The 15,480-nt window shown below is 55.6% G+C and overlaps 1 protein-coding gene across 9 annotated transcripts in view; it reads right to left on the bottom strand.

Moving 5' to 3' along the window:
- Window positions 1-15,480, bottom strand: part of ARHGEF10L (Rho guanine nucleotide exchange factor 10 like) — a 158,774-nt gene that overhangs the window by 47,377 nt on the left and 95,917 nt on the right. For all 9 annotated transcript variants that reach the window (XR_010321309.1, XM_064281365.1, XM_023552016.2 and 6 more), the window contains one exon: window positions 13,627-13,775. Coding sequence is in view for 8 of the 9 variants with exons in the window: in XM_064281365.1 (XP_064137435.1) it covers window positions 13,627-13,775 (149 nt within the window). In the remaining variant the exon portion in view is untranslated. The remainder of the gene's footprint in view (window positions 1-13,626; window positions 13,776-15,480) is intronic.

Genomic DNA, 15,480 nt, shown 5'->3' with positions numbered 1-15,480 from the left:
CTCTCCACCTCAGGGCCATGTATAAGCCTAGGAGGGACAGAGGGCTGGATGTCCCTATCAGCTCCAAGACAGATGGCCAGTCCTGAAAATCAACAATCCATTTTAGAATTCAACGTATAAATTTGGTGTCTTTGGTGCATTCTTTTAGAAAGATGGTCAATAGTTTTTGCCAACATCTCAAAAGGGTCTGTAAACTACCCTGGCACGTCCCCCTCCCTCGCCTAAAAAAGTTAAGAATTCCTGCACTAAAGCTCCTCATCACTAAACACATAAGAAGGTGGGCACAGACAGGGCGACTGATCCCTCACCAGAAAAAACAGGACGCAGACCAAGGCACAGAGAACGCACCACTGCAGGGAGGGCCTGCTACAGCCACACCAATGACATTCTGCCTTTAAAAACTGAGCTAAACTAAAATCCATCTGTATATCTGGCCTTTCTGGGGGAAACATAAAAAGGATCCCCAAGTGTGAGCTATCAGTATTCTCCTCATTAGTCCTATTTAATTTCCTTTTGTTTTCTTCAATTATAAGAGCCAGCCTAGCGTTTCTTCTTAAGCATCAACACCTAAGGAGGGAAGGCCGGCTGCTGGCCATCTGGGGCCACCAAAACCTTTGCTACGAGCCTTGCCCTGAGTAGCAAGCAAGTGCCAGAGGTGATCTGGGGGGAGGAGGGGACTGCCTGATGCCCTCCCCTGCTCCAGCCACCACAGAACACATGAAGACCAAGTGGCAGAGAGGGAGGGCGCTCATCTTCCCACACCTGTGCATGCCTGGGCTGTACTCACTCACCTACCGGAGCTCAGAGAGTCCCTGCAACCCCCATAAGGAAGGTACAGCCACTGAGCCTCTGTTCAGACAAGGAAACTGAGGCTCGAGGGCAGGGAGGGGGTGACCTGTCCAAGGCTGGACAACAGTAATGGTGGAGCTGAGCTCGGGTGTGTGTCTCACCTTCTTCAAGGCACTGCCTGTTGCCTGAAATGGCCTCGCTATCTACTTACTGTTGAGAGAGGCTGTAGGCTGTGGGTCCCTGCTCCACCACTAACTGCCTCAGTTTTCTCAGCTTTAAAATGGGGATAATCATAATAACTACCACAAGGGTTGTCGGGAAGATTACATGAGTTGCTATGTGCAAAGAGCTTGGAACAGCCTTGGAGGAAGGGAGTCTCAGTAAGTGTTAACTCAGTGGTGGTAATGGGGTAGTGGTCTTTGCTGACCCTGTGACCCCCACTCCCTTACAGAGGACAGGCCCACAAGGGTGGGGACCACTGCTGGAGCCCAGGGCCAAGAGCGAGGACCCTTCCCCCAGGCTGGGGGGACTGGAGGGTACAGGGTGACACCAAGAGAGACAGAGAGCAAGAGGAAGGGAGAGAGAGATCAATGGGCGCTGAGAGAGAGAAAAAGACCATGAAAGTATGAGAGAGTACGGGACAGAAGACTTAAAGAGAGACAGAGGTGGAGAAAGATAAGAAGAGACAAAGAACGTGTGTCAGAGTGCGATTGAGGTTGCTCTCCTGAATACATTTAACACCCATGAATAAAGCACCAAAAATAAAATAAGGCTCCTAGGTGAACCCCTGGCACCCAGTAGGAGTATAATAAATAGTAGCTCATTGACCGACAAAGTAAGTTCCTGTTCCCTGTCAATCACACGTGTGCCCACTTCTTCCCCTTCCTTGGTCTCAGGCACTCATCTGGCAAACCTTCACAGAGCTTCCCTGTCTCCAGGCCCCAGGGACACAGTGCGCTGGGAGAGCCACTCAGATTCCTGTTATGACTCCAGTGAAGGTGACGGAGCTGGGAGCCAAGGGCCAAGGGCGCACAGAGGAGGAAGCAAAGAACTGGCTGGGGAGGCAGTCAGGCTGCGTAGAAAGGACTGAAAGTCTCAGTGGTCAATAAGATTCTGGCCACTAGGAGGACTGGTAAGGGTGCTCCAGGCAGGGGAATGGCAGGAGCAAAGGCTTGGAGGCTTGACAGTGCCTGGACAGAGCCTGCAAAGAACTGGGACCACTTAGTGGGTGGGGGTAGAGAAGGGAGGGGTCCCATAGGAAGAAAGACCGAATTTAGGCTGGGAGGGCCTTGACTTTGGGCCGAGGCAGCCTGGGTGGTTCTGAAGCAGGGTCAGGTATGATGGGAACTTTGTTCTGGAAAGATCCTCCAGCGGCCAAGCCTCGGCATGAGGCTCAGGAAATGTTCCTAAGCACCCCTGCGGCTGCTCGGCTTTGTTCCAGTGCTCTGTGGGGTGAGGTGTGGTCCGTTGTACCTGCAGGTTTCATCTGAGACTGTCCCCGACCCCACACCTTCACACAACACCTGTTCAGCATTATTTGCATATGTTTAACCAAAGTGGGGAGGGTGACTGCCACTGTGACAGCCAGGCCTCCAAACTCCCAAGTCACAACAGCACAGGTGAGCTGGCATGGGCCAAGACAACCGCCCTTCCCTCCCGCTCAGGGTGGAGGGGAATGGTGCAGGAATGGTCATTACTCAGTCTACATGCACCAATCCACACCTGAGACTGCTGGGGAGATGGCGGCAGCCATGTAGAAGGTCGGAATGGGCAGAGACCAAGATGATGGAAAGAGAACCCTGGGACCATTCTGGGGGTCAAGGGTCTGGGGGGTCCAGGCTTGACCCAGACCCCAAGTGGACGCTGTCAAAAGGACTCAAGCCAGGAGGGAAGGACCTACATGATATTAATACCATTGACCAGTTTCCTTCCCTCCCTCATAGGTATGCATGCACATGTGCACGTACACACACACACATCATATGCACGAAGGCCATTCTCGAGGCCACTTGTCTACTCACTCTCCTCAGGAGCACCCACCCACCCATTCCAGTCTCAACACAACTGCTCCAGGAAGCCTAGCCCACCATTCAGCCACCTTCTTGCTCCTCTCCTGGGGCCTTGGACTTGGTGGAAGGGTGTGAGCACGTGCATGGTGGCCAATAGGCACTGTCCCCAGTGGGCAAGGCCCCTTGTCCAGGGCACCTGCTCTGTTGCAGGCTGGAGTCATGCTGCCTGTGGTCTTGTCTTGCCACCCATACTACAAAGCTTCCTTCTCTCACCCAGGCATTCAGTGGCAGCTGATAGTCAGCCCCTCACTCAGTCCCTTGCCTCAGGTCATGTACCCCTTCAGAGCCCAGTGGCCACTCTGGCCCAGAGGGCACTGGCAGAGGCCGTGGGAGGCCATGATGAAGGGGCTGGGGCAGCCAGGAGCCTGGAGGGAAGAGCTGGAGCAGAAGGCAAGGGCGGGGGCAGGGCAGAGCGAAAAGGAAAGCAAGACAGTGGGAAGTTAGCTCAGCATCCACCCGATGCCAACTGCATTTGCACAACAGGGTAATCCCGAGGGGGCACAGCACTGTCCCTACTCACAAATTATAATTCCACAGGAGGATGGTACAGTGGGCACACACCTGCAAGACACAATGGACCACGGCCACAGGGAGCAGCAGAGGGCAGAGGGCGGTAGCTCAGGGCAGGGGTTTTAGAGTCAGTAACACTGGAAATTCTGGCTCCATCCCCTATTGGGTGGTCCCTGACATCCTGAGCAAGTCCTGAGATCATAATAAAACGCCCTTCTTAACACCTCCTATGCGCTGACTCCTCACCAGGCAGAGCCCTGGGAACTTTACATACATCAAGCTGCTTAGTTCTAAAGTCAAAAAACAAAACAAAAAACCCACCACCCTTGAGTCCATTTAGATTCACTTTGACCCTGCAGGTCAGAGTAGAGCTGCCCCATAGGGTTTCCGAGGCTGCAATCTTCTATGGGAGCAGATTTCCACATCTTTCTCCCACAGAGCAGCCGGTAGGTTTGAACCGCCAACCTTTCAGTTAGCAGTCGCAGGTGGGGAAACTGAGGAAATAGGTGGTGGAACCAGGGTCCAAAGCCTGCCAGCCCAGCTCCCCTGCCCACATTGACTGCCATCCAGGCCCTCTCAGACAAGGCCTGCAGGGGCACTGGGATTGCCTTCTATGGAGGGTCCCCCAGCAGACCCCTCCCCACAGCCCAGCTCCTGGACTTATGCAGTGAGCACAAAACTGTGAGTACTCACAGCCACGCTGAGAGTCAGGCACTGGTCTAAGCCCTCTGCATGCGTGAGCTCACTTCGTCCTTGAGCCACCAGCAAGGGAGGCCCCACAGTCACCCCCAGAGTCTAGCCCTTGGACTCACGCTCTCCACCTCCATTCTATCCAGCCCCAACCAGGGTCTGGCTCTCAGTGAGCCCCTCCCCAGGGCTCTATTTGTACATTGCCAAGTTCCAGAAGCTTCGGCAGCTGCTCCTTTGGTGTCTGCCCCCCTCTGCTGCTGCAAGACTCAGAGGAGTGAGTGACCAGGAAGGGGTGCGGGGACAGGGAGAGTGCGTGAAGGGAAGTCAGCCAGAGACACTGGGTGGGGGCAGAGGGTCTGAGCAGTCCCAGCCCATGAGGACTGCCACCTCCTCTTTGCTCCCTTAGTCCTGGCCCCCGGCTCCATCACGCTTATCTCATGGTGTCATTAGCAGGAACCTGAGTGTCTCCCCCACCCCACCTTGTCCCCAGGGCCTGGCAGGCACCGACATTCCATGAGCATTTAGCTGTGAGACCAAGAAAGCGGAAGAGGCAGGCATATGCCTGTGATCACAGGGAGAAGGGAACTGCTCCCCACCCCTTCGTCACCTCTAGTCACGGTCCCATCTGCTCTCTCCACCAGAGTCTTTGTCTGCCTCCCCTCTCCCCCTCCCTCTTCTCCTCCAGTTTCTGTCCTGCTCCTGTGCCAATGGCTTCAAAGTTTGTTTTTTTAAAACCGTGAAGTCCTTTCATCAACCTAAATCTTCCAGGGGAGACCAAATAATCAACACAGGTAAGATCCGAACACTTCCAGCTGAGGAGACGGAGGCCTGGAGCCCCACCCCTGAGCCATCCCTTATCCCAAAAGACCAACCTTGAGATAATGCCTTAAAACTTCCAGTAACCTCCAAGCAGAGTCAGAACCACAGCCCTGAGCCACTCTAAACAGATTAACTCCCTGATGCTCCCCAGGGAAGAGACTCCCACAGGATCCCCCAACTACCCTCCACCTCCTGTCCTTCACAAGCTTTCTAAAAGGAAGTTCTTCTGAGCAACTAACCTCAGTTCTTCCTGCGGCTAGAAAATGCTCCCGCTCCTTTTGAACTTATTACTCTCAGAGCCTTCTGGGAAGTCTACACAATCTTTAAAAAATCGATTTCTCAAGTTTCACCTACCCACTTTTAATTAAAAAAAAAAAAGAATGACCGCAGTAACAGTAACCAAAAACCAAACCCACTGTCATCAAGTCGATTCTGACTTACAGCGACCCTACAGGACAGAGTAAGAATGCCCTATATGGCTTCTAAGGCTGTGAATCTTTACGGAAGCTGTCACCATCTTTCTCCCTTGGAGCAGCTGGTGGGTTTGAACGTCTGACCTTTCTTTAGTAATACGTCTGACCTTTCTTTAGTAACTGAGAGCTTAAACCACTGTACCACCAGGGCTCCCTAATAACAATAACACACACCTAAAAAATAATTACGACAAAACTGCTGAGCAGAGCCGCCTCCGTGGAGCACCCGTGCCGTGACCCCCAGACCCACGCACGCCGCCGGGCACCTCCCCTGGCAGCTCCTCGGACTGCGAGAACTTGGCACGCCTTTTCGCCCTCGCGCCGATTTGCATGCCATTACCCAGGAAGCCCTGCACCTGGGTTCCGCTTTTGCAAATTCCCACCCGTTTTGTGTCATAAATAAGACAGGAGACAGAAAACTAATACAGCCCCGCGATGCATTATTCATGCCGCCTCACACTGTTATGATAGATTTACAGCAGCAAACTAAGTTTGGGCGCTAAACGTGAAAATTAAGGGTGGGGAAGGCGGGTGCACGTGGCGGGGGGCCGGGGAAATGTGGGGACTGTTGGTGTCCAGGAACCCGGAGACGTTTCTTCTCTGTCATGCGAGGTGACAAAAAGCATTAGCACCGGTAGGAGAGGCCAGAGTGGGAGCGCTGCGGAGGCGGCGGAGCTGGGGTGGGGGGGGAGGGATCCCTAACAGCAGCTTTGTAGGCACCTTTCATCCTCTGCTCTCCTGTGGAGCTGTTCAAAATCAAGCCCTCGGTCAACTGTTCTGCAGCGCCCCCATCCCCAAATCTCCTTCCACACTTAGCGGAAACAACCCAGACGGAGGCTTTTTCCTAGGGCTGCCCCCTGCCTCTTAGCCACCCTTTCACCCAGATGTGGCCCTGCCACCCAGGTCTGGTTGGGTTCAACTGACCATCATGCCTAAAACACCCACATACAGCTCGGGTGAGTGCTGGGAAGGAATGGAGGGCACCAGCTTAGCGGGTCATGGGGTGACCCAGCGTGTGTGTGTGCGTCGAGGGGGGTTCAGACCGGCTTCCCCGAGGAGGGCGGGGAGCCGGGATTTCGTGGGACAGGGGTTCCCTGACCTCACAGCCCTGTGAGGGGAGAGCCTGGCTGGTGTCCACATACCCACGCGACCTGCTCTGCGCCCAGCGCTGTCCAGGCAGGGCTGGGGGCTCCACACCCAGGCCTGTGCTCTGGCAACTACACTAGGGAAGCCCAGGATCTGCTCAGCCAAGCCCTAGGGATGGCGGGGGTTGCCATGGAAATACCTGAAGGTTGGCTCAGGGGCAAGGCCAGGGGCAGGGACTTTGGTGCCCCGTGTGACATGACTGTCCCACCCACCCTGAAAGTCAGTGTGGAGACCCCCATTCTACCCCGTGGTGTGGCTGCCATCTAGGCAGGACCCACCCATCGCTACTGACCAGAGACCCTCTGACGACCCCTTTACCCAACTCCTTTCCACCTTCTCCCAGGACAGCCCCCCTGCCCAACTTCCCTGAAGGCACAATTCTTCCTAAGAAAGTTCCCCACTGGCCCCCGCTCTGAGGCTTCGCCAGCCTGGACTTGGAACCTTCCGCCTGAACTCCTGCTGCAGTGCGAGCCCCACCCTGCAGCCTGTTCCACGAGGCTATTTCAAGAGGAGGCACCACCATGTAGGAAAAAGGGTGCCCACACGTTCACTCCACAAACTCCGGCTAAGAGGATGCACGGTGCCCGGCCCCGGAACACACCAGCAAGAGAGACAGTTGGGCCCCTGTTTCGTACAGCTTCCACCCTGGTGGGTGCAGATGGACTGTGACAACAGAGGTGATAATTCCAGGGAGTGCTACATGCAAGGATGACGATAAACCAGGGTGGGGTGATAAGAGTGTGACTGGGGTGGAGGTGACATGGATGGAGGGGTCAGGCTGGCCTCACTGAGACCTGGGTGACAGGCGAGGCTCTATGGGACACTGTTCCAGGCAGAGGGAGCAGCAGAGCATAGGCCTGACAGTGGGTTACTGAAAGGCCAGCAGAGGGGTCAGCCTGGCTGGAGAGCAGTGACCACAGGCTACAAGCCAAAGCCTGGCTTCCAGTCTATTTGCCTGTCCGTAAAATGGGCACAGCTGCCCTCTCTCTGCAGTGTCGCGAGGCTCCAATAACATAATGCACATTCACAGATCAGCCTGGTCTCCGCCACCTCTCCCTGTCCCTACAGCCACCCTCCCGAAAGCTGGTGTGACAGGGACGTCGGCCCATGTGCCGCATCAGGGAGCGGTCTTGCTTCAGCGCCAGGACTGCCTGACCCGGCAGAGCACAGCTAGCACACCACGGGCCTCCTGTCAGCCTGTCTCCAGCGTTGTTTTTTGTTTTTTTTTTAATTAAGATGCAACAATCATTCCGCAGCCGGCTTCCCCCTCCAGCGATGGGTTAAAATGAACTCCAGACAACTGGATTAGACTTTGAAGGTGGCGATCTAGATAATGAACACGGAGGAGGATGCGGTGTTGACACAGGCCCTGGTGAGCGACATTATTATTTAACAGACCTTGCTGCCGCCTCCGCTGGGATCAAGGAGCTGAACAAGCAGTTGGTGGGCAACACAAAACCCAGAAACAGACCTCAGGCACTGACGCAGCAGCAGGCACGGCTCTGTGGGGGAACGTGAAAGTCTCCACGCTGGTTAGGGTGGCCAAGCAGGGACCAGCTGGGTAGGAGAGAATCCGGGCCCAGGGGCCTTCATGAGACAGCCCAGGGTGGGCCCAGGCCCAGCTCAGAGCCCACAGCGTGAAGCCATCACCCCACTCACTGTCCCCCCGCCGGGTGTTGTCTGATTCCCGCTGCTTTCTCTGCCTGGAGCATCCTCCCTGTGTCCTCTTGTTCTCTCCCTCCCAGTTCATCTGCCCAGCCTCAGCTCAGGAATCCTGCCCCCCATAAATCCCTCCTGGGTCAGTCCTGTTCCTGCCCCCTTCCCACCTCCCCTGGGTCCCCACCCAGCCTGGGCTCGCCCCCTACCCGGTCTCATCACACTGGCATGAATCTGACAGTCCTAAGTCTGTCTGTCTGCACTTGGCTCTGAGCTCTGAGGGGCTGGGACAGGGTCTTTTTCATTCCCGGCCGGCAGCACCTTGCACAGAAGCGTTACCCACCTGGGAGATGGGGGGTGCTAGGTACCATCCGTCCACCCACCAGGACCACTCACTAATGAGCACCTGCCACGTGCCAACCCCTGTGCTAGGCCCCGGGAAACAAACATGAGCAAGGTGCTGCCTCTGCTGGGAAGAGGAAGGATGTGCCAGTGGAAAAAATAAGCACATAACGAGTGAGAATCCCCAGGGTCTCACACGACAGGACAGGACAGAAAACAGCGGGGGCCCAGTGCAGCCCAAAGGAGATGGAGCTCCCTACTACAAAGGTGGCTGGCACCGAGGTCAAGTGACTCAGGCCAGAGCCCTGGGCTCGGATCCAGACTCTGCCCTCTCTCTCTGTAGCTCTGTGACCTTGAACTAGTTACTTAACCTCTCTGTGCCTCTGTTTCCTCATCTGTCACGTTGGAATAGTAATAGTCATCTCACAGAGTAGTTTGAGGATGAAATCAGTTCATATATGTCAAGTGCTTAGACCCACGCCTGGTCCTTACTAAGCAATAAACCAAAAACCTACTGCCATCCAGCTGATTCTGACTCATAGAGACCCTGAAGGACAGAGGAGAACTGCCCCATAGAGTTTCCAAGGCTGTAATCTTTACGGAAGGAGACTGCCACATCTTTCTCCCTCAAAGGGGCTGGTGGGCTCAAACCACCGAACTTTTGGCTAGTACCAAGCGCTTTAACCACTGCACCACCAGGGCTCCTACTAAGTAATACATGTTGGTTATTATTACTCCCCAGGGATGGGAAAAATCAGAAACAACTTCTTAGAGTTAATACAAGCCCTAGATTAGCCCCCTAGGTCTTCCCATTTGAGCCAAGGCCACACTAGCCACAGGCTCAGCCAACACCACCCTCGAGGGTCTCCTAGCTGTGGCTTCCAGCTCTAAGTATCTCGATCACCATGGGGTTGGGGGCTTTCTCAAGCCTGGTAGAGGATGTGACTCAGGGCTGCTAATCAGGAATGCCGCAGGCAGTCACAGCACCCCTCCCCTGGGAGGCACTGCTCTGCAGGTGCTGGGCCATGGGCACACTTGCCAGCCCAGGACTGGCGATGTGGCAGGGAGGACAGTGGAACCGAGGTCATTAGCAGCAGCCAGTGCAGCCATCTGCAGAGCCCAGCGCTGAGGCCGGCCGCCGGTTCCTCTAGCCCAAGCTGGGAACGCAGCACCATTAAATATGCATGGCGAGCACCTTGTTACTGTGCCAAACGACTGTGTGTACCAAAGGCAAGCCGCCCACACCTCGCAGTCCAGGCAGAAACTTTCCAATTTCCCTGGCTGCCTGCTCCCCTGGCCCCACGGCGGGGGCCTCCCTCACCGCCCCTGCAGCCCTCCCTGCCTGCCCCCAGCCACAGGCCTCCTGACGCCCTCCACGGTGTGCAAAGTGGGTGAAAGGCCATATTGATCCCCTTTTTAAGAGCGGCTTGCCCAGAACTAATCTTAAATCATTGCAACTGCACTGGAACCTGGTGGCCGCGCTGGACAGCTGGGCCAGGGTGGAGCTCATGGGCTGGGCAGGACTATGCTGCGGCTGCCAGGGGCAAAACCAGGGTGTGAGAGGGGCACGACCAGCCCGGGCACCTGTCCCTCCTTTCATCCATCTGTCTTTCAAGCTCCAAGGATGGCTGTTGGCAAGAAGAAACCTCTCTTCCAGTGTGAGAGAGCGTGACAGGTCCACAGTGCAGACAGACGCCCTCACCCACTGGTGACTCCGATCCCTGGAGCTGCTTGGTTTTCCAAATACACTACATGTACAGCAATAAAGATTTAACTTAGGCAGGTAATTACAATTAGGCAGGTAAATAACCAACATCCATCGGCCACTTACTATGTGCCAGGCACACGGTCCTTTCACAGAAATTTTCTCTATCAGTCAGAGGCCAAGTGAGGGTAATGAGAGTCCAGGGCCAACCTCTAAACTGCACCCTCCTCCCACAATTCAAGCGCCCAGGGGCAATCTCTACGTCGCCCTCCCTGCCACCCAATTTCAAATGAAAAGACGACAGCAGTGTTTGAGTCAGCAGAAACGCCTTCCCCTTCTTGTCCAGCTGCCTCAGTAAGGCACCTTTCATATTTGTGGCACCTTAGAATGTCATTCTGCACCTCCTCTGGCACACCCTTGAACTTGCGCCTAAGCACAAATATCCCCCTTGCTACGCCTCTGCAATCGGGCCTCATCATAATGCCACATATTACTATTATGACCCCATTTTACAGATGAAGTAACTGAGGCCCAGGGAGGTTAGGTGATCTGTCCAAAGTTGCACAGCTTGGCACAGTCACAGCGGGGTCCCATCTGCAGCAGCCTGCCCCCAGAACTCCACACACCCAGGGGATGGGGTACCCAGCTGATCAGTCACAGTGTGTGCAGGGGGGCGTGGCAGAACTGTGATGGGGCTGCTGCCTTTGCTGATGCCTCCCCGCCTCCCCTGTCTCTCCCCCTTCAAATCTCCTGGGAGCTCAGGGGCTGCCAGGAAGGCCTGGGATGGGCCAGGAGGGGCTTTGCTGCCCTCACCTCCTCCCTCCCTCAATCTCCTTGCTGGCCACTTCTCTGCTCCCACAGCCTCCCTGCCTGCAGTTTCTGGGTCCTGCAGCCTCCCAACCCCTTTGCCTGGGGGAGTCTTCCTCAGAAACGCCTCTCAGCTTCCATTCTGCCTCCTCACTCTCGTGTACCATTTCCCCTGCTGGCAGCACTGACCGTGTCCTCTGGCTAACAGGTAGCTCGGGGGCCTGCACTTTCGCATCTCGTTCTCTCTCACCTGTGGCTTCTTCACATCTCTGGGCTTACTGACTCCATACCAAGGGCAGGGGCTGAGCCCTTCCCCATCAGACTGGGGGCTCCCTGGAATTAGAGGCCGTGTCTCCCCCAGCAGACTGGAGGCCCTCCAAGGGCAGGGGCTGGGTCTCCCTAAATTAGGGTGCCCAGTGCAGAGGGCCACTGGCTGAGCACCTCTGTTCCCACTGTTCTCCTCTAAGGGCTGAGTCGGAGCCTTGCCAGGACATCAGGAGAGGAGAGTTCTAGGGCTCCCAGTCTGTGAGGAGAGTGGGGACACTCTGGGTGACAGGTTGCAGGGGGAGCAGACCGAGGGCTCAGAGCTGAAGCATGGTCCATCTTCCTGCTTGAGACCCAGGTCAGACATGGGGGAGGGGAGGACCCAAGGCCTGAGAAAGTCAGCCTGTTTGCCTTCTGCTCACAAGGCTGAAGGGGTGAGAGGCCCTTGGAAAGAGTGACAGGGGGAGGTGACAGAGCAGCCCCTCAAAAGGGAACCAGGAGCTGGGAAGGTAGTCTGTGGCTGCAGTTGCTTGGGACCCTGCTTTTGGGTTCCCCCTAAGAGAAACAGGACCCAGAAATCAGAAACTCTGAGTTTCCATTCCTATAGGCCCCTGGACCCACAGCCAAGGTTGCCAGGGCTACCAGTGCCAATACCAGTTTCCGTCAAGTCAATTCTGATTCATAAAAACCCCATGTGTGTCAGAGTAGAGCTGTGCTCCATAGGGTTTTCAATGGCTGATTTTTCAGAAGTAGATTGCCAGGCCTTTCTTCCAAGGCATCTCTGGGTGGACTCAAACCTCCAACATTTGGGTTAGCAGCACAGTGTGTTAACACTTGCTCCACCTAGGACCCTTCACCTGTGCTAGGCTCTAGTAACCCCTCCTCACTTTCCTGATGTCCACCCAAGGTGCTGGGCAGTGGTCCTCAGAGGAGACAGGAAGAGCCGCTGATCAAGTAGCCCTGGCACTGGGCTTCCATGCATCATCTCACTCAGTGTAGAACAGGGCTCCGGGAAGGAACAATTATTCCCCTTTTACAGATTAGTAAACCTTCACGCAAGTGAGCCAGCACAGAGGTACCCAGCTAGCCAGGTTTGCTGGGCTCCAAAGAATATAACTTTGCTTCAACAGAAACTAGAGAACAGAGATGGGGAAAGAGGTGGCTATGAACCTGAGAGCTTAATGTGGGACCTCAGATCCCACCCAGCCAGCTCTGGGCTTCGGTTTCCCCATCTATCCAGGGAGGACGGTATCATCTCAGATCCAGCTCGGATCATCCGTGACTTTACCATTCCAGCACTTCACTTCGTGTTCCCACTTAGCTGGCAAGGAGCCTGTTCATGGCTGTGCAAGAGATAACCAGGTAGGCAGAGGAAGACGCCAAGGAAGATCCTCCCCCCTCAAGTCAGCATACCTGGGGGAGTCCGTCTGCTCGGACCAGGAGTCTGCACCCAGAGCACCACTCTGGGCCTAAAACCAAAACAACCAACCCAGTTGCCATCCAGTCAGCTCCGACTCATGGCGACTCCATGTGTTACAGAGTAGAACTGCTCCATAGGGTTTTCTTGGCTGTAATCTCTATGGAAGCAAATCACCAGGCCTTTCTTCTGTGGCATCACTGGGTGGGTCTGAATTGCCAAGCGTTAGATTAGTAGTAGAGAGCAAACCATTTGCTCCACCCAGGGGCCTTCTCTGGGCCTGGCAGCAGCTAATTCCAAATTGCTAAACCAGACAAACATAGCAAAGGCCACGAAAATACCACTTGGGGAGTCATGCCCAACTCTCAGGCCAGTGCACAGAATGGGCCCTGGGTGTGACCAAGGCCGGGTAAGCAGTGCTGTTGGTCAGTGCCAGGCACAGGCCTGGCTGAGCGAGGAATGACCCCAGGCCCAGGCCCTCCTCCCTGGGGCGAGGGACCAAGGCAGGACCCAGGCAGCCTCCATCTCCACATGATGTAAAGCCTCCCACACAGTTGTGTCCATACTGCCCATACCCTCAGCACAGCCAGGGCTCCATGGGTACACATCCGAGAACAGGGACCCCAGCCCCTAAGGCAGCACTAGACACAACCCAGGACGAGGATCACAACCTCATGCAAGCAAGACCCTTCCCCTGGGAAAGCCCTGCCCTCACAGAGGCCCTGGGGCAGCATATTGGGGCTGGGTGGCCCAGTGAGGTGGGGCAGTGGGCAGGGCCCAGCAGGGCTCTTGGGCCCCATCTGTTTCCCAACAAAGTCAGTCTGGATCAGTCTAAGAGTCACATCTAGGAGCCCAGAGCAGTGCCAGGTGGGCACAAGAAGGCTCAGCAAGCAGATGGCCCATGGCCCATGGCCCAGGAGCCAGGAAGAGGGCCAGTACCTGAGTCTGCAGGGTGGTGGCATCCAGGACGGTGACCCGGGGCCCACAGCTGGCCCACACTGCGTCCTCCAGGCTCAGCAGGGTGCGCACAGGCCCAGGCCCCACGGTGAGGCACACAGGAGGGCTCTCCAGGTCCCATGGGACTCCTCCTGGGGGAGATGAGGGAAGCAGTCAGGATCAGGGTAGGGGAGAGGGAGCGGCAGACAGGGCAGAGGCCCAGGGCTCCCCATGCCCCAGGAACCACAGCCAGCAGGGGGCCCAGCTGGCTCCACAACACCCTCTTGCCCCTCCCTATGGCCCCCTCCCTCCTTCCAGCTGGATGGTGGCCACTCCTGTCTGCCTCAGCTCCCACCATTTATGTCCCACCCTCTCTGGGGACTCTACCCCATTCCTTCCCTGCTATCAACTGGCTAAAGACCTTGAGCAAATCTATCTCCTTCTCAAGGCCTCAGTTTCCCTATCTGTAACAAGAAAGACATCTGAGGACGTCTCTGACACGGTAGCTTATCTAGATTGAATCTTGCCTTCTCACAGGTCTTCTCATCTATTTCAAGGGACTTCTGCTGACTCTGCTGAGATCGCTGATAACTTTCCTCCTCCAAAGACACCCCTGAGCCCAGGTGCAGAAGGAGGAAGCTTGGAGAGGCCACCATCCTGAAGATGGCCTGCCCCTCCCCACCACAGGGGGCTCGGCTCGCCTATGTGCCATTTCCCTGCCACTGAGCAGTGTTTACTGAAATGGATTTTTCTCAGAACTCACATCCAGGATCCCATCCTGCTGTTCCAGGGTGCCAGGTGGGAAAGGGGGATTGAGGAGGAAGCTAGGGCTGGGACTGGAGCAGCCTGGGTTGTGGCACTCCGTGGAGAGGTAGCAGCAGTGGCTGGGGCTTGGGAGGACAGAGCCAGCCACTGGCTTCTCAGTGCCCGTCACCCCTATGGTACCCGTGCTCCCCCATGGGTCTCTGAAAGGAGAGGAAAGAAGCCCTATCACAGACCCTCCTCCCCGAGCTAGCTGCTGGGGCTGGGTGTCTGGGGCAGCACGGTGGGGCACAGCTGTCCTGGGGCTGGAGGAGCCACCATGGAATATCATGGAAGCTGCTGTCTGGGTGTGGGGAGAGCCCACAGAGGATAGACCAGATTCCCACCCCCACCCCCACCCCAGGCCTGGTACCAGGTCTGCCTCTCTCCCTACCCTCCCCCACCTGTGAAACAGCTTCCCCTCCCACACTTCTACCCCTTAAAGTTGGCAGACTCCCAGCTCAGCTCAGAGTTGAGGAATAGGGACACCAAAAAAAAAAAAAAATTGCCGGCTTGTTCCAGCCCATGAGCATGAGCAGGTAAAAAGCAGGGTGGGCCAGAATCCTAACTGTGGCTTCTCAACTTCTGTGTGAACTTGGGCACATGAGTTCACCTCTCTGAGTCTCAGTCTTCTCAACTGTAAAATGGGCTTGATAACCGTGCCTACACCTCACCAGATGTTGCAGAGAAAAATGAAATATACATAGAACATTTGGCATAGTGCTGGCACAGAGGGATGGGAGGTGACAGCTATTGCTACATAAGGTTATACATCTGCACAGCAGGCCCTCTTCTCATGGGCGCCTAACTCCCCACAAGCCCATGCGGTTGACACTATTATCACCCCTGTTTTACAACTGAGAAAACTGAGACACAGAGAGTTTAAACAGCGAGCCCAAATCACACAGCTACAAAGTACTCGGTGCTCATTAGCTCTTATTATTTGATATCGTTTACCACAACAGGCTGTGGAAGCAGGTGTTAACTCCACTTGACTAATGTGACAACAGACCCAGGGAGCGGAAAACTTGTGCAGACAGGCCAGGCAGGGACTCA

Source organism: Loxodonta africana, chromosome 3 (assembly GCF_030014295.1).
Source record: "Loxodonta africana isolate mLoxAfr1 chromosome 3, mLoxAfr1.hap2, whole genome shotgun sequence".
Lineage (NCBI taxonomy): Eukaryota > Metazoa > Chordata > Mammalia > Proboscidea > Elephantidae > Loxodonta > Loxodonta africana.
This window is presented reverse-complemented; position numbering and strand designations above follow the sequence as displayed.